A 20,074-nucleotide genomic window follows, 5' to 3' on the forward strand; every position below is an offset into this window, starting at 1 on the left:
ATTAATTTTATTTAATTTTAACAAGAAGACTTAATTCTGTTAATTCAAACGAAACTAACTCGGTCAACTCGGAAACTCCAAAGCAAATTGCAGTCCGTCCTAAAGTAAGTCTATGCGCATTTCCCTCCATAAACCTCACACATCATGTGATCGGGTGGTTGGCTAGACTGCTCGACACCTACCAGGAAAATGGCGACGTCTGGCTTGACGTCATTTGCGTCGTTTTGCTTCTATTGTACGTATCTCGTACCGTGAAAGAAAAAATATTTTCATTTCTCTTGGAGATGTAACGTTTGTTGTTCTCGTGCCGTATTTTTTTCTTTTCCGTATGATACGTTTCGTGCGCATCGGTCCTTATTAGTTTGGTTTATATTGTGTTTAAAATAATTTTTCCGCACTGACGTTTTCATTTACACGATAAATTCGCGTACTTGCCGCCTTAAGAACAATTGTAATTAAATATCTCTGTCAAAATGAGTATGCCGGAATTAGGAAGCAAGATCAGCCTAATATCAAAGGCCGATATTAGGTATGAGGGTAAACTGTTCACAGTCGACCCACAGGAATGCACCATTGCCTTGTCTCACGGTAATATAAATACATAATATTTTTATGAACTCTTATTATTTTACTTAGTCAACAATATATTTTTCTCCGGGATGCTCTTTGTCATTGTTTTCGATAAAACTTTTAGACCTATTCCAATCTCTGCCTAACCTCTAATAACAAATATATTGATATATAATCATGTATAAAATATTAAATCTTAGAAAGTAATGTGATGTAAAAAGGTAACTCGTACAATACGTTTCGAAAACAATTTAATTTGTTAAATTAGTATTCCGTGTTACCTCAACAGACGGTATCCTATATTTAGACACCTTATCTTAAAATTTGTGTAATTTCCCGTCTTTATCTTAATTTATTTTTTTCCAGTACTTACGATTTACTTCGATTGAATCTTAATGGTTTGTCGTCCAATACTGAATTATCACATTAATAAAATCGATCTATTTATGATTAAACTCTTACATTTTTCCCATCGTCATTTTTCAATCTATTTTTGCATAACATTGCATTCTTAAACTAAAATTATTATATACATTATTAGCTATCTTTTTTTACACGTCCTATTTATGTTTAAAACTTATTAATTTTATAGTAATGAAATATTACTTATTGTTCTCTAAAATTTGAGTAGTTATAAATACTATTCATATTTTTATATTAAATTTTAATAATTTATAATATATAACATTTACTTTTAACGAGGGGAAAAATGTCATTGGTATATTTTTAGAACTGTGTTAAGCATTTTATTTTAAACTAATTGTATAACCTGACTTGATTTGGAAAAAAATGAAAAAATCTAAATTATCACTATATTGAAGTTGCTCAATTTTGATATATCTCGCAGACAAATCAACATTGGTATACATTTTTTAAATTTAAGAATAAGTTTGTTGTCTAAAATGGGCAATCTGTCTTTTACTGCATTTAGTATATTTTTGAACAGGGATAGAAACTACTAACTAAATTTTCCTGTTATCTCTTAAAAACAATCTTTACAAATTCATTCAAATTAGTCAAACCATTTTTAAATCTGTAAGTTATCGACATACAAACATTGTCTTTTGTTGTAAATTAAACTTAAAAAAATACTCATTTTTATGTATACTATATCATAGTACATAGTAGGTTGGCTAGTCAATACTAATTTTTTGTGTTTAATGACAAACCTTTACATAAATAAAATTAATAATTTAATCTTATTAACCCTAAAGAAAATTCACATGTGAGCCAGCCACTATAGCAACATACAAGGAAAGAACAATGTTACTTAAGATTTAAGGAACATATGTATAGAATTTGGTACTAAGTATTTTAGTAGTTTCCAAGTCTATAAGTCCTACACAAGCATTTTATTAAAACTATCATTTTTATAATATAGATTAATACAATTTAGAATAAACCTTATAATTCTTTGATTGGTATTGTTTTAAAATTACTTGAATTGATTAAAAATTATTTTTCACCAAATATACTGTTGGTGTACTTATTGTATTTACTTTCTTTTAGTCCAATCTTTTGGAACAGAGGATCGACCTACAGAATTTAAGGTTCCAGCACAAAGTCAAATTTATAACTATATATTATTTCGCGGCTCTGATATTAAAGATATTAAAGTTATCACTCCTCAAATAGCTCTTAATGATCCTGCTATTGTACAGGTAATTATTTTTTAAACAATAGAATTTTTTCAATGTTTACAAAATATTATATAATTATTTTTAGCTATCAGTACCTCCAAATACTATGGGTGGCTTTAATGCTAATTATCAAACTATGGATGAACTAAATTCAGTCAATCAGGTTGGAAACTCTTATAACCCTATGTCTGGTGTGAACTTAAATGCTGGACCATCACACAAGCAAGCAAGTGAGTCTCCTCTGATTTTAGATCCACAACCAGTAATTCAGCAGAAACAACCGATGACTGCCCAATCTGGTATGTACACGCATACACAAATCCAAATGCTTGGGCATATTTGGCATGCTTGTACATATTGCTATTGGGTACTATTGTAAAAATCTTCCAAAGTCTATGCATGTCAATACAATTTCTGAATGCTTTTTAGTAGTGACTTAAAAATATTTGAAGTTATTACACTAATTTCATAAGTCTGAAAAGATCTATATGGGGCTTAACTTTATTTTGATCAATGATTGTGAATAAATACAATGATTAATAATCTATATATATTTGATAGTATAATATTTTTTAGTTAATTAATTTGATGGTTTGTACATACTTCAAAACCATAATACTTATTACAATAAATTATTGTATTTAAAAAAATATTTTTATAATTAATAGGAACATAATATATAACATAGAATTCTTAAACTTTATTGTTGTTGCTAAGCTTATTGTTTTGTACAATTATAATGCAAAAATTAGGAATTTTTATGTATAATTTATCACTTTATTAAAATGCATGATAAGGTTTTACTACTTTAGATTTCAAGTGATGAATGTGTTAATTTTACAACTGTATTTTTTATTTCTGTTTACATTTACCATAGTAGAATAAATATATTAATAATTATTATGTTGAACTTTTGGCAAGATTTCTGATGGTAAATTGGATCTAGTTATTACTTTTATTTGAGGGAGAGATGTAAAAATTAATTATTAAAATAATAATATTAAAAAAAATCAATACAATTACAAAAAAATAAATTTCTAAGACCCGTGTCAATAAATCAATTTGTTGATTACAGATTAGTGTAGACTAGAATTTTTCATCACTCTTCAAACTTGACAATTGAATACACAATTCCCCTATAAGTTTTTTTAACTAGAATTCAAAATAAATTTCATTGCAATACGCCATTCCTATTTTATGAGTGATTGAAGCTAAAATTTTGATGATATACACATTTTAAGGATTTTTGATATTATTCTTAAAATTCCCCCCGATCATGTAAATTTGAAATATTCCACATTAATTGAAAACTGACATTTTCATAATGTTAAAATTAATTTTAGGCTTTGAGTTATGATTTTGAGATGATGTTTTTTATTGCAGATATTTGTGATTATTAATAAACTAATTTATAGTGCACACACTGACACTGCCATTTTTAAAACAATGTTGTCTATCCTTTTAGCCAGCTACTACTAAGTTCTACCATTTTTATTTTTAAATATTCTACAAATTGAAAATATTTTCCTTAGTTGAAAACTGCTAGTAATATTAATAACCTATAAATAATATATAGGGATTTATTATTTGCATAAATTGTAGTTAAACCTACCATATCAATAATAGAAAATAAATTTATATCAATATACATTTAAAAATTGAATGTTGCAAACTGTCAGTTACTGCTTACTATTAATTTTTGTTGAATTCAAAAATTTAACACATTCATTATCTCAATGAAATGACTGAAACGAGTATATGAGACTATTGCTATACAATAAAGCAAGTTCCTCGGTTTTAATTCTTGTAGATATTACAAATAATAAATTATATTTATGGCTTAGAATATATCATTATTACGTACGTATAGGGTAGAACATTTATAATTTTCTAGATTTGTTGAACGTCAAGTTACAAAAATTGCATTGTTAATGAATATGCTTTTTATATTTGTAGCATTGCTTTATTTAAACAAGTATAAAATAAAATATAATACATTTTAAATTTAAATTTATTTATTTTTAAACTATTATTGTATACTCATATTTTAAAGATGTCCTGGATTTAATATCTGGTGGTTCCCGTTCATCTACACCAGCTCAGCCAAATGTATTTAATGGTCAACGTAATAGCCCAACTTTTGATCAAAGTATTCAAACCGGAAATCAACAAAGTCCTGGAAATGGAAGAGGAGGAAGGAACCAGCGTAACAGATCTACATCTTCTTCTGATACTCGTAAACAAGTTAGACAACAAGGGTAAATATTGTATATCTGATTAAATTTGAATACTATTTTTTGAATGGGGATGATTCTATTTTTAAAGACAAAATTATCAAAGGAATGATCAGCAGCATTACCAACAACGGAATGACCAACAATATCAAAGGAACGATTTTCAACATCAGGATAATAATCAACACTTTGTGAGTATTATTTTTTTTGATAATGTATTTATTTATTTTAACCTGATATTAAATATAAATTATCCTTATAGGCTAACCGTCAAGGTGGAAATAGGAATATGAACGGCCGTAATTGGAATAATCACCAAAATAATCAGCAGCAGCAGCAACAACAACAACAACAACAACAACAAGTTAGAAGACAGAATCCAGTTCCAAACAATGCTACGGGAGGTCGTTCATTTTATAATAGGTCTACTGGTCTTCCAGCTCCTAGTAAAGCACAGGGACCTAGAACAAATTCATTGAAGTTTGATGAAGATTATGATTTTGATAAGGCAAATAGTGAATTTCAGGAGATTATAAAAAAACTATCAAGAACCAAAATTGGTATGTCAATATAAATATTTAAAACTCAAATTAAGAAATTTTGTTTTTATCTAAAATAGTTGAGATTATTGTTAAGTGATAAAATGTTGTGTATTGATCACAATTTAAGATATGCATATATATATATCTTAAATTGTGGTATTGACAGTTGTTATGGTATGCTATAGTATGTGCCTTATAGATAATATAACCTAGCAAAAACAATTATTAATACATTCTAAGATTTAAATACATTTAAAAAAACAACTTATTTGATAAATACCCAATCAATACAATTATTATTAGTTTGTTTTAAGCTAAATAATTTGGTGCTAGTATAACGTGTGATCTACCAGCTTGTTTTTAGTGAACCCGCTTAGCATTACCCAAAAGGCACCACGAGCTTAAATGTATTTCAAAAGCATTTACCCACATATAGCTAAAAAAAAATCAAATTTAAATCACGTTCACATATAAGTTTTGTTTTAGCCAATTTAGGCATCGTTATTTAAGTATGTAACCCGCATACCTTTTAAAAAATCAATGAACAAATCTGGTTGACTTTTCCGCCACATCTTCCAACTATACTAATCTAAATGTGACTGAAGCATATGAATAAATATGCCTCTCTTTTCTTTAATATAGATATTTTTGTATCCAACCATGATCTTTCAACACACTATGTGTGCGTACCTGTTAGGGATCAACATAATTTTCTTGATAAACAGTTTTATGAATGAACCCTCTGCTGTTAAACATTGGTGTAAGAGTCACTCATCTGAGTGAATGACGGAACCACCTTCAAATTACCAATAAAGAACTGGATAGTAATGGATTGATCACATGTAAACTCTAGATTGCACACTACACTACCACTAATATTTCTCATGACGGCTATTATAATTTTAAACTTAGGTATATATATATAATTAAACATGTTATTGTTAACATGGTGTGTGTTAGTCAATTATCTCATAAACTCTTGACTATACTTTATTTGCAATACAAAAGAACCTCAAGTAAAATGGAACCTTGATAAGTCAAAATTAAAGAGAAAAAAACTTTTATGACTTATCAAGGTTTTAGAAAAAAAAATATTGACTTAAGAGTTTTTTAAATGTATGTATATATATTATAGTTTTTACTTATTACAAAGTTATAGTATATACATTATACATATAATTACAGTATATATTGTTATTATTAATATTTTAAAATAATTAATAACTAACATTTGATACCACTGTACACATGAAACCAATTAATCGCAACTGACAATACTGAAAGTAGAGAAAATAAACCAATTGAAAAATACAATAATAAATACCAATTAGGATAAATTATTGAAACATACAAGCATTTATATTATTTGTAACCATGGTAGTTAAGGAAGAGAAAGATAATTTTTACTTTGAAATCAATTTTTAGTTGTATAATTTATTTTTATTTTAATCTCTAGATGATGGTTTTGATGATTCGACCGAAGAAGTTACTATAGTTAATGGAGCATCATCTGTAAATGGTGATTCGTTACTCCATTTAAATGATGGGGAACAAGTTCACGTAAAAAAAAATCATCGTATTGAAAGTGGAAATGAAATTGGTGTTGTAGAAAATGAAAACGAAGGAGATGATGATCAAAAAACATTTTATGACAAATCCAAATCGTTCTTTGACTCAATTAGCTGTGAAGCAGTTGAAAGAAGCAAAGGGTAATTATAATTTATTTAAAACATTACAATTTATCATAATTAATTATTATTTTTATATTTTGTAGACATTCACAAAGGACTGATTGGCGTACAGAACGTAAATTAAATTCAGAAACATTTGGTGTAGCAATGGCAAGGCGTGGTCAATACCACCGTGGTCGTGGAGGTTATTATAACAATAATAATACTAATTACCGCACTAATCCTAACTCCTACAATAATGGTAATAATTACAATAACAACCGTCAAGGAGTAAATTATAACTACCGTCAACAATCGAATAATGGATACATGCGTAATAATCCTGGTAACCGTGGCTATAACTACAGACCAAGATCAACCAACAAACAAGATCAACGCCAACCAAATGCAGTCTCTCCTCAACGAGTAGCAGGTTAATATCAATTTTAAATCAAATTTGGCTATTTGAATCTTACTTTACTGATATTAGAAGAATTAATAATTTTATTTATTTTTACAGTAGCCTGAACATTCGCAGTCTAAATTTCAATATTGCTGTAAATTTAACTTCATAAAAACAAAAAAAAAAAACACAAAAAAAAGTTTAAAAAAAAATTATTTCCCATGGAAAAATTACTTTGTATATAGTTTACATTTCTTCTCTTTATAAACCCAAGATTTTAATTGTTGCCGTGCATAATTTGTGATGAATTCAATTGGTAATTAGGTATATTTTGTTAAATGATACCCGGTTGAGCGGAAGTTTTTGGCCGCATGCACATTTAAAACTCTGGGACTTAAGTCATCATATTCCTAAGTATATTTAATTTTTAATTTTTTGAAAGAACATAATTATTATTAATTTAAAATTAACTTTCCCAGACTGTTCTTTATCTTTAGTTTTAGTTCTGTTTAGACAATTTTTTTTTTAATCAATTCTTTTTTGACGGCTGTTTTTAAAAATATAATAATTTATGGTTTGTTCTTCATTCATTTCATAGTTTCTACATAAGGTTTTTTTCATTAAGGTGATCGGTTTCATCAATAAATAAATATCAAAAACCAGATTCTAGGTATAGAACCCAAATTTGTAAGAAACTATATTAACTAGATGTAAAAATTTGTTAAAACTTTAGCCTATGTAAGAAAAGATACAAAGATACTAAAATTTAAAAAAAAAAATGTGATTTTGTTTGTTTAAATTAAACAAATAACACAAATATATATAATATATATATGTATTAGATTATATCATTTAAAAAAAAAAATAAATGTACATTTTTTTTTTACCATTATTTGTGCGTTTTTTTTAACCTATTTTATATAGTAATTATTTATATAATCCAGTGGATAATGGTGAAATTGAGTATGACAGCATTAGGGGGGCTGAAGCATACCATATTTTAAAGATTAGTGTTTATGCATTTCATATTACATGTACATTTTGAAAATTAAAAATGGACTTCCTAAAAAGCCTAGATATTTTGTCAACGAATTCATACTTGTATTAAAAATTTAAATCAGACAATCCGAAGTATGTGTAATTTACCACCGCTTATTTGTCTAAAACATATGAAAAATATGTGTGCTGCAGTCTCCTTAATCTTATTCATATTCTTGACATGGTAATGGTATGTCATTGTCCTGACACTAATGATGTACGAATATTGTTTCAAATTTTTTCATTGCATAGTTAAAAATTATGATATATTTCATTAAAATTTGTACGTTTCCTTTTTTTCCTGTGTTGTGTAATGAATATCAGAATATACAAGCTTGGTAAATTAAGTATTTTATGTTCAATGCAGCGCCTGGTTAAGGGGGAGGAGGCAATTTTTTAACGGCTAAAATAAAAGTTTCTTAATGTATTATAATATTTTTAGGATGAATTATCATTGAGACATGTGGTAACAAAATAATAATAATATGATATATTGTCAATCATTGATTTATCATGTCAAGACCATACTATTGGAGAGCTCAGATGACTTGCATTTCTTTTTTCATTATTTTCGATTTTAATTTATTTCGATATGTTTACAGCAGTATGCCATCTTGTTTGTATCTTTCTTATTAATCTTAGTATTTCCGTAATCTTAATAGAAATGTGTGCTACACAATTAATCTTTTAAACTTAATAAAATAATATAGAACATTTTTATTCATTTATTATTAAATATTCTTCATAATATATAAGTATATAATATAGATAGCAGGTACATATCTCTATCTACATACCCGACACTTGTACGTGTCTATGTTAGTCGATAGTATAATATGTTGTATGTTTTTTAATATTTTTTTTTCAACAATGTACAATTGTATAGAAATACATGGCACGGCCCCTAGCTCGCCTCTGATAGTCTCAAATGATTTATTTATACATAACCAAGCAATTGTTTTTAATTTTTATTATTTGATTCTCATAGACCGTAGTCAGTCTTGTCAAGTCATTATCCACTCAATCACTGAAAAAAACAAACGTGCACAATTTTTTTTAATAAATATGACAGAAAAGCGAATTAAGTTTATTACAGGGGCGTCATTTGCGTACCTAAAATTCTAAATTGTAAATTTTGGCCCGCAAGGCACATCATAATAATGTCAAATATGTCGAAAAAAAAATAAATAGTGCTCTACTCAATATTTTTGCGTACCAAAAAAAAAATTGAAATGACGCCCCTTTTTTATTAGCGCTGCATTTCGCAAAAGAGCTGAGAAAAAAAATAAAAACAAACTATTTTTCAAACACACACAATTCTGCAGTTTCTTCAAAAAGGTAAGAACTAATAACGTGCATAATAATACAGTACCTACTCTATACTCTTAAATAATAAAAAAAAAAGAATAATATATATATATTATTTAATAAACAATAATGAAAAGTACCAATTATATAAAGTCGCAATTAATATTTATAAAAAGGTTTTTAAAACTAGTTGTTAATAACCTAATTTATAATACTATTCAGACTACGATTCTAAAATTTCTATACTATTTATTACATTATATTTTTTTATTCATTGTTTATTTAATATAAATGGTGGAACAACATTATTTGACATGCAATATCTATCTTTTGTTCTATTCGATGTATTATACATTTTAATGAATTAAATAATTTTAACACTATTTTTATTCAAATATTTATTTATTTTATGATGGTTTTAAATTTTAACCTATAACGGTACAAAGTTTGTAAAGGGTAGCATTTTAAAATCTTCCTCCAGGCGGCATATTCGTTATCGGCACTGGTTCAATTTATGCATTCATAAACCTCTTTAATTTTTTTGTGATGTTGCTCAAAAAAATAAGGTTTGGTAAATTTTAGCAATAATTTTTGTGTATATTAAAATTAATATTCCTAAACTTTGTGTAATATTTACAATATATTATAGGTAGCGTTTTACCTTTTACAATATAATAAATGTTACCTACTAGGTGTTCATGTTCGACCGTTTATATTGAGAAAAAATATAATAAAATAAAATGTATGAATTTAATGTTTTCCAGAATGTACCCCTCATAAAAATAAAATAAAAAAATGTTGAAAATTGGCCTCTGGTTATAGATTTCTGTATTTAAAAATTTCATTACAGTCTAATTCTTTACTTTTTTTATTCCGCAGAATCTTTTAAATAATTTTGCTGTAAACATACCTAGTCCAATTACGCCACTGTATTAAAGTGCATTTAAGTTATTACGATCTTTGTAAAAACGGTACTGGTCTGTTATCGCCCCGCCAATTACGAACGCGGCTACACTATTAAAACGTAAATAGAAATTGAAATATATATTGGTACATATAGTGTATAGAAATATCAGAAAAAATCGTTTATTTAAAAAAAAATCATCAATTTAATTCGTTAATTCATTAATTATTTCCAAAATTATATCATTAAAAAAAATATGTATAAAATAAATCTAAAATTTAATAACATTTAAAAATATATAGATAAAATAAAATAAAATTACAATAATTACTGTATCATGATGGAGGCCAAAATGCTGAGATATCCAATAAAATCTGTTCAAATGGATCATTCTGATTGGTAAGTTTTGATCACCACATATACTCTGCCATGTATGAGTCAAGGAAATTTCGAGCTGTTCCGCGACGTCGTTTGTTGCCCCATTTTGCAGCACCCCACCTTCTTTCCACGTTTTGGGTGTGAACTCCAGTAGAGGGGTCGACAAAGTTGTACTTGTGATTGACTTGATTATGTTGATAACCTAATTGTTGAATTTTATTGTACGATCTCCAACTGTCCGAAAATATTATGGACCCTGGGCGAATAGACTTGGATTAATGGTAGTAAAGTTTTTTCAGACCGATCAGGTACACACACAATGAAACATTCTTTAGTTTCTCGGCAAATGCATCAGAATACCCACTGTTGAGGAAGTATACGACCTGCATTGTTTTTTCTACGTACAAAAAGGCTTTCGTCAATTTCCACAATTAAATTAGGACCACCAATTTCTTTATTACCAATTTCAATTTTTCAAACGCACACTTCACGTAAATAATTATTCCAGTCAACAATGGCGCTTTTACTCATTCCAAACTCACGTTTACAATACGATACAGAAATCATTTCATAAGCCCAGCAGTATATGTGGTATACTATTGTATGTACCTATTGGTAATCTTGAACCACTCAGCCAATTGTTTGTTCTTATACCTTTTTCTTTTCGGCAAGTTCTTCTCTGACAACTCCACCGAGATCCTTTTATAATCATTTTATGGTCATTTTCGCACTTTTGAGTTTGTAATAAAACATTTTTCGTTTGGAGAAAATTAATAGCAGAATCTTCATTAGAGACTTCGGAATACAAATCTTTTAAATCCATTTTTCAACTGCTGCAATAAATATTTCGACACTGATACGAGCAGAGCTTTAGACATACTGGACATACTGCTAAGTAAAATTACCTGAACTAATAAAATAAAGCGATGAAGCCTCAATTGTCGTAGATATAAATAAAATAATGTGTTTGATATGGTTCGTAATCGCCGCGTTCGTAATTGGCGGGGCGATAACAGACCAGTACCGTAAAAACAAATACTCAATTTTAAATTTTTAACACAGTACAAATTATATAGTATTTTTTTTTGTCTAAATTATAATACGTTTTGATAGTTATACCTATGCATAACATTATATTATTTATATTACAAAGCCGTAAATGAAGAAAAATTCGGGGGAGGGAGGGTCTACCTTTTTTTACTTTCTTGATTTTTAATCAAGTATGGTAATTGAAATGAAAAAAGTTTGAATTTTTAAAACTTCAAGAATTTGTGTTAAATATAGGAAATTGATAAAAATGTAACTCAATTGTAATGAGTAGGTGGATAATTAAGCTATAGCTTTAACATAAAATATTAATGAGAGAGATCCACCCAAGCGGTTTAACGATTTGAATCCACAAAAACCTCAGCGTGAACAGTTCCAAAATGTCTATTTTTTAACTTTTCTCCAAAACTATTATAACTAAAAAGTTGGTTGATAGCTCATTAAAAATGGATTATCAAGTAGATACAAAATGTGAGATTAAAAATTTTCAAAAAAAATTATTTAATTTTTCACAGTTAAAAAAATAGTTATTTTTTGCTAGATTTTCATTTAGCGTGGTACTGTGGTAGATTACCGAAACTGGATAACGGATTTTTTATTTGGGGTCTTGTTAGATTCACATTGGCTAGGAGAAATGCTGTGAAGATTTTCAGAACTTTATCTTCAATCGTTAACTCACTACAAAACTATAAAGTTGAAAAACATAAAAGAACGCCTAATAAAATGTGTTTTAATATTTTTTGAAGCTCTGTATTGAATTAACTATAAATAAAGTTCTGAAAATCTTCACTGCACTTCTCCTAGAAAATGTGAATCTAACAAGATCCCAAACAACAAAATCCGTTCTCCGGTTTCGGAGATCTATCTCACTAAATGAAAACGAAAATAAAATACATTATACATACATATTGCATAAAATTAATAAATTTATAAAAATTGGAAATCAAGAAAGTTTACATATGCTGATCCCTGACTTGGCAAGCGTTTTTTAAATATAAATGCTGAAAATTTATAGTCAATAAACTATATTCACCACTAAAATATTTCTACTTTTAAAAATTTCGGGGGGTCCGGACCCCTGGACCCTCCACCCAGACGGCTCCAGTTATGGCCTTGTTATATCATATATATTGTAGCAAGTTGTGACTTTTATATAATTTATATCTGGTATACCAAATTATTGAAATTACTGAGTATTGTATAATTCATATTAAATGTTAATCAGTGGCACCGATTGATTATTGACAAACCATATTTTATTCATCATTATATTTTAATATGAAATTTTTATGTATGGAGTTATAGTTATAGTTGTACAGTTATTTAATCGTTTAACGAAAATAAAGTACTACAATTAGACATAGGTACTTGACTTTTTTGTATTGTTTATGGTTTGTTTAATTTTAGAATATGGTTCAGTTATTTGAAACCTTCATCATAGATATATACAGCTTAGTTAAAACTCGGTGCATACATAAAACACAATACTTTCGTCCAAATAAATTGATATCAGTAGGCGAGTTGAGTCTTGCAAAAAATATATTTAATAAGGGTCGCATCTCATTTGTATTCAAGTAAAAACCTACCTTTTTCTATAACCTAGTTGCATATAAATTCAAAATAAATAAATAAATTCAAAACAATAAAAAAAAATACATATATTGTACATAATAATGATTATTATAATTCAAGCATCTATATACTTAGAGCTTTATATTGGTTGAAATTTAAATTAAATGTTTATTATAAAATTTAAAAGGATGTGTTACCCAAAGCGAAACGAATAACACAACAGCCGAGAGAACAGTGGCGTGTTTACAGGGTAGGCCGACTAGACCTGGGCCTGTCCAATTTTTATTTTACTGTTTGGTTATTTTTATTACAAATAAAAATGTTATTATTAGTATTTATTATTATACCTATGTCCCATGTGATTATTTTATGCTGGACACGCCACTGCGAGAGAATGCGCTGTTATGTGTTGAATTTTATCTAGAACTGTACAGGAATATGGAGTCCAATTTTTGATATTTTTTTCAATCGTCCAATATTTCAAAATTAATTTTGTGTTTTTTTTTTTACTTTTTATTGTCTTAAATATTTGAATAATTAATAAAAAAGTATCCAAAATTTGACTATACGATTCTAGATAAAATTCCCCTCTACAATTTTCATAATAATTAATAGCTATTTTTCATATTAAACCCTTCAGTAAACCATAGGTATTATTGGAAGTACGGAAACATGTTTTTAGAGCATATTTTTCTGGGGTAACACGTCCTCTTAATGGTGAAATTTCTTTTTTCAAGTATTCTAATTTTAAATGTTTTTTGTAGTAATAATGTTAATGATGCTATTAATTAAGACATCTATTTATCTGAAATGATTTTAAAACGTCAATGAATTAGAAAATTCGTGATGGATAACAAGAATAAAAATATGAATTAAATTTCTAGTGAAAAGCTTCTTCACGTGCATTTGTTTTTTTGTAACCAAACTATTTAAACATTCAAACCAAACACGAGGAGAGAATTTATGACTTTTAGAAATATGTATAGACAGTATAGTAGTTATCTAATAATAATATAGTAATATATAGTCTGTAATAATAATGTCCAATATAGCCAGTGCCATAATATGTATGCAAGGACTAATGTCTAATGGGACAATTGCACTGGGCCCACCGACTTAAGTAATACAATTAATTGTTTACCTTTTTATCATACTTTTTAAAACAAAATAGATATGGATATTATTTGAATTTTTTGGTGGGTTATAGAGTATAACGGCTTTTTTCCAAAAACGACAGCCTTAAAGCTAAAATCAATTAATATACTAGTTATACTCGATTTGATTGTTTTTATAATTATTTATTATTAAATAAGTAGTTAATTGTTACTACTACTAAATATTATAATAAATGTTATTTAATAAGTAAAAATATATATTTCCTTCTTTATGTATAAGGGGCCCCCATAATGCATTCCACCCAGGGGCCACTACATACCTAAATCCGCCTCTGATTATTATATAATTAATTAATAACAATATTATTATTGTTTGAAGACGCACAACATGTCAACGTAGCTAACGGTAGTCGGTATAGTGTGAAGAGTGAATATTAAATAACCGTCAAGGCATCAACCTGACAACCTGTGCAGTCTGGTATGTCGGTGGTTGGTCCCGACCCTTGCAACAGTAATAATAAATAATAACCTACATGACGTGCAGTCGACACTCGCCACTAGGTCGCTGACGGCACGGCTGTCTGACGGTCAAGGTCGCGGTATTGTTATCATTGCTGATAACGAAACGACGACTACAGCGAACTGCTCTCGCGACGTAACAGCGAACACCGTACACTTTTTCCGTATTATTATAGTAACAGACAATCTCCAATGTTGTGATTGTATTAATACGCACAACGCACTTAAATCTTCCCCACCTACAACGACGGTCAACGAAAAAAATGGTAAACCGCGACGACATTGGATCTGCAACGAATCGCCGCCACCGCCGTAATAATAATCGTCGTCGACCTGCAAGTCTGATTACTACTACTACTACTACTAAAACTACTAGTATTGTTACTTTTACTGTAACCTCTACAAGTAGCAGTTGTACTAGTTTTACCACTCGCACGACCACTGGCTCGCGATAGTAGTAAAATGCACACAGCCCGAGGACGTTCGGTTTACGGCGCTCTACGGTCGGTTCTTATCATCGCCGCCGACGACACAAGTGCTGACGCGTAACATTCAACGACGAGGTGTTAGTGATCACATCGATCTCCACGACCGGTTTCTCGTTTTCGTCCGACCATGTACTACGTTTTCCCGTCCGCCGCTGCACCAGTGTATTGCGCAGACCAAGAGCGTCGGTGTCTCGCGTGAACACCGTCCGTCCACAAGGGGCTCAAAGCCGTTGATTTAAGTCGAGCAGTCACTTCTCATGGACAAGCGAAAATGGGTGATTTAACGTAAGCGTAGGGTACGACTAATAATACGACCATTCGAACTTAACGCTATTATCTGTTTGTTCCACCAGATTCTACACTGTGACCTACAACGTAGCTACTAGATCTCCAAGACAACCTCTAGACGATTTGTTACAATGGAACGGACGCACCGAACACCAACTACCAGACTTTTGTTTATTTGGGTGAGTTTTTTTGTCGTTTTGTTGATGTAATTATTCTTGGTCATACCTATTTCCATCTTATATTAAATAATATGGTGTCACAATCCCGTTGTTTTTGTTATTTCTGAATTTCAGCACTACTGTGCTCTGGTACAGCGTTTCGCAACTGTTTTAGTTGTGCGGACCACCAATTTTGTAACAAAATCTTTGAGGCCCACTAAAGACTAATAGTACACCTATATATAGGTGGCCAATGGGTTGGAAACCGCTGCTCTAGTATTGAAAAAAATAAAAATGTAATCTCATATCATAATCTGATTAGTCGCGTGTAAATATTTAACATGAATGTATAAAAATAAATAATAATTAATAGATACCATAATTAAAGTTTTATTCAAAACTGTGACATTAAGAACTAATAAAAAAATTATCTATATAATTATTATAATCAGTTATTTGTTTTTAAACTTATTGTAATTCTTGATTTTATAATTTATAAACTTTCTACATACATTATATTGTATTATCCAGCTAATTATTTGTTATCTGACAAAAAAAGAATATAGTTGTTATAGTTTAACATTTTATATGCAACAAATATTTATGATATTTTGTTTGGTCTTATAATTTCATTGATAAAAGTATATGTTTATAAAATACAAAATTGAACAATGTTCCCCACTTTGTTACTTGAATGTCTATGTTTAGTTTTTATAATATTAAATTACCTATATATTATTATTTTCCTTTTGTTCAATGATGACAATTAAATATATTTTTGTGACTGTTGTTATTATAAAAGATTTTTTTATGTACATGCATTATACACTGATTCATAATCATAATGTGACTATAAATTAAAACTTAAGTTTGGCATATGACCTTCAGAATTCAGTGAAGGTATAAGCACTTAAATTGTTTTTTTTTATTTAATCATAGAGATAGTTTATTATTATGTTCATTTAATAACATTTCTTTAAGATTATAATTTAAATTAATATATAATGTATTATAATAGGTATTTTTTTTCTATTTACAAAAATAAAATAGCTTATTATACTTAAAATTCGCTTAAAAGTTTATATTATTTATCAAAATAAGGGATCGTGTATTTTTATTATTACATATTAACTTCTGACAAAAACTATAAAAAAATAAAACTAATTATTTTAAACCTTAAACACATAATATTTACAGTATAAGCTATTTATGACTTGATGAATATAGAATTAGAGAATATCTATACCATATTGCCAAATATGTTGTTTTTATCATTTATTATTCTTATTTAACTCTTCTGATCAAAATTATATTTACAATCCACTTGGATTTGTGTTTACTGTATGCCTGTGTATGAGATAGCAATAATAGCATTTAGCCTAATGAAGCATATTCTAAAAACTAAATGACGATAAAAAGAACTCGAGAGTTTTGAAATGTTGTTTTGGTATTTAATATTTTCAAGTTCTTTTATATCAACTATAATAAATAAAATGTATGTAATCTACATTAATATGTAATAAGGAAAATTAATTTCTTAAATAATATTTTATGTTGAATGTAGCTATTAAAGGTATAAAATATTCTGTGTAACATACTTACATAGATACTCTTCAATAATCATTGATTACCTAATAGTAATACATAATGAAATATTTCATGAATAATGTAGTATGAATTCATATACTCAATTTACTAATTTTTACTAAAAGATAATTAAATCTAAATCAATAAATCTTCATGATCTTCAATATTTTTAAACACAATTTAGTTTTCTTATGAAAACATAAAATAAGTAGTTAAAAAATATTACCATTAATATTTTATTTAAATTAGCTCCATTGAAATATCAGACATTGTTTTAAAACAAAAGGTAGCAGTTGATTTATTATCTTTATTATTTATTTTCTAATTAAAGGTTTCAAGAAATCAAGGCTCAACCTCAAAACTTATTACTCGATGCGGTATTTGATGACTCATGGACAGCAGCTCTAAGGTTTAATTAAAATTTTTATTTTTATTGAAAATTATTATTGTTAAATTTTTATTTTTTAGAGATGTTTTAAGTGGCTATAATTATGTAAAAATACGCACTGTAAAAATGGTTGGACTGCTGCTAAATGTATTTTGTAAACGAAAACATGTATCTCTTTTAAAAGAAATGCAAACTTCAGAAACACGTACTGGAATTTTGGGCCTTTGGGTAAAATGTTTTTTTTAATATTATTTTCTACATTTTTTTAACTTTTTCAATTTTTAGGGAAATAAAGGTGCTGTTAGTTTTAGTTTTAAAATTTACGGAGCAACAATATGCTGTGTTAACTGTCACTTTGCTGCACATGAAGAATATTTAAAACATAGAATAAATGATTATCACACAATCATTGAGAGTCAACATTTTGGTACATCAAAAAAAAACGATTTTAAATCATGAGTATGTAATTTACTTTTTTTCAATAACCAATTTTAGCATAATTATGTTTATATTATGTATACTGTATAGAATGTTTAAAATATTTTAGTATTTATAAAAAATATAATTAAATTTGACTTAAATATTTTAATAATTATGTAATATATAAATGGGTTATGCCAAACATTTTTAAGTGAATTTAAACTGATAAATAGGTATTAACATTTAAATTACATTGTTAAAGAATTATTTTTCTTATTTCAAATATTTAAGAATTTATTTTTATTTATGTATTTCCTTTTTTTTAGCTATGTCTTTTGGTTTGGCGATCTAAACTTTCGTTTAGACAATAGTAAATTGAAGTCAGCTGAAGAAATTGCTAGCCGAGTTAATAATATAAATTCATCACTAAGAAATGCAACAACATTAACTGACATCTGGGCACAAGATGAGTTAAGTTCAGTCATGCAAAAGTCAAAAGCTTTTAAAGGATTTTTTGAACATTTACCAATGTTTCCACCAACCTATCGATATATATTTGGTTCAAGCAGTTATGATCTCAAGTATGTTATTCCTGTATATGTGAATAAATATAAATGTATTTATTATATCAAGAGTTGATTTAGGAGAAGACCAGCATGGACAGATCGTATTTTATACAAAACTATCAATCCATCAAATAAAAAATGTGTACTAGAGGTACTATCGTATAAGTATATTGAATCAATACAATTAAGTGACCATAGACCAGTTTATAGTGAAGCCAGTGTTCAAGTAATAAAGCTTAAACATCTTTATCAAACAGTTTTTTCATACTCAATCATTTTTATAGATATGTAGTGACGAACATTTCAATAAGGTTGACCAACCTGTAATTTTCCAACCAATTAACACATGGCAATTAGAAACGGAAAATGAAATTAATTTACAAATAAAAGAATACATTCCTTGGGCTAACGATTGGATAGGTGTATTTAAAGTAAGTAGATTTATTTATAATTTAAAATAATAATTTATAATCTTAATCTATATTTTTTTTTTTTCAGGAAAATTATACTAGTCTTGATGACTATTTATCGTATGTGTATTTACCTTTAGAGACTATTGAACGTGAAGAAGAATCTAATGATGAGTATAGAAGATTTGATAACATGACATCTATGTGTAGGGTAAAATTCCTTCCTGAAGTATTTTCAGATGGTTCTAAAAGAGTGTGTTTGAAATTTTCTGAAACTTTAGTGCTGAATCCGGGTAGTTATAGACTAATATATTTTAGTAGCACTAATAATTCAGTGCTCGGTGTATCAAATCCATTTTTTGCTACCAAACAAACATGCGAATTAAATACATCTCATGAATTCGGTTGGTAGAATTTCGATAATCCCCAACTGTCATATCATTAGTATATTATGTATTTAATTAGAAGGGGAATTTTTTTATATTTGTTGAATATGTGTACTAGTTATGTTTTGAATTTATATTGTATGTTTCTGTTACAAACATGTGTTTATTATTTGCTCATATTAGTACTTAGAAATTATCTGTGATCGAGGTTGTAGCTATGCATGATTTACACAGCACTGGTTTTAGATAAAAAATACAATTATTGAAATAACTGTTCAGCTAAATGCTACGTCAAGCAGTACCAATAATCCACCTTAAGTTAAAATGGCTGATAATGTTAAATATAAGATGTTTGATTTTTGATATTTTACTATTTTAGTGTATATTGTATTTTTATTTTCAATATATTGTAAACCATTTTTTATACCGTTAATGACATACGT

General features: G+C 27.9%; 2 protein-coding genes across 4 annotated transcripts; both read left to right on the forward strand.

The window, feature by feature from the left end:
- Positions 1-204: 204 nt before the first annotated feature.
- On the forward strand, positions 205-7,951 carry LOC132931895 (protein LSM14 homolog car-1). 3 transcript variants are annotated; one of them, XM_060997977.1, is made up of 9 exons: positions 205-588; positions 2,080-2,231; positions 2,296-2,509; positions 4,264-4,468; positions 4,536-4,635; positions 4,707-5,004; positions 6,443-6,695; positions 6,761-7,089; positions 7,177-7,951. In XM_060997977.1, the coding sequence occupies exons 1-9, from the start codon at positions 474-476 to the stop codon at positions 7,182-7,184; spliced, it is 1,674 nt and encodes a 557-aa protein (XP_060853960.1). In that variant the 5' UTR covers positions 205-473; the 3' UTR covers positions 7,185-7,951. The 3 variants fall into 3 exon arrangements, with proteins under 3 accessions (XP_060853960.1, XP_060853961.1, XP_060853962.1); XM_060997978.1 differs by having other exon boundaries at positions 7,180-7,951; XM_060997979.1 differs by having other exon boundaries at positions 2,296-2,440.
- A 7,328-nt stretch (positions 7,952-15,279) lies between these two features.
- Positions 15,280-20,064, forward strand: LOC132931896 (inositol polyphosphate 5-phosphatase K-like). Its single transcript, XM_060997980.1, is given in 10 exon segments — positions 15,280-15,713; positions 15,782-15,895; positions 17,793-17,870; positions 17,930-18,077; positions 18,135-18,284; positions 18,286-18,308; positions 18,596-18,850; positions 18,914-19,061; positions 19,120-19,266; positions 19,334-20,064. Coding segments are annotated over 10 exon segments (1,401 nt in total). The 5' UTR covers positions 15,280-15,699; the 3' UTR covers positions 19,658-20,064.
- Positions 20,065-20,074: the final 10 nt, after the last annotated feature.

This window comes from Rhopalosiphum padi, chromosome 1 (assembly GCF_020882245.1).
Source record: "Rhopalosiphum padi isolate XX-2018 chromosome 1, ASM2088224v1, whole genome shotgun sequence".
Classification (NCBI taxonomy): Eukaryota; Metazoa; Arthropoda; class Insecta; order Hemiptera; family Aphididae; genus Rhopalosiphum; species Rhopalosiphum padi.

What these genes read in the sequence shown, in the direction of transcription:
- LOC132931895 (XM_060997977.1), top strand. Translation starts at nt 474, where the DNA reads ATGAGTATGCCGGAATTAGGAAGCAAGATCAGCCTAATATCAAAGGCC. An exon ending in AAACAAGTTAGACAACAAGG is followed by an intron (nt 4,469 to 4,535) that starts GTAAATATTGTA and finishes CTATTTTTAAAG; the next exon opens with ACAAAATTATCAAAGGAATG. An exon ending in ACTATCAAGAACCAAAATTG is followed by an intron (nt 5,005 to 6,442) that starts GTATGTCAATAT and finishes TTTAATCTCTAG; the next exon opens with ATGATGGTTTTGATGATTCG.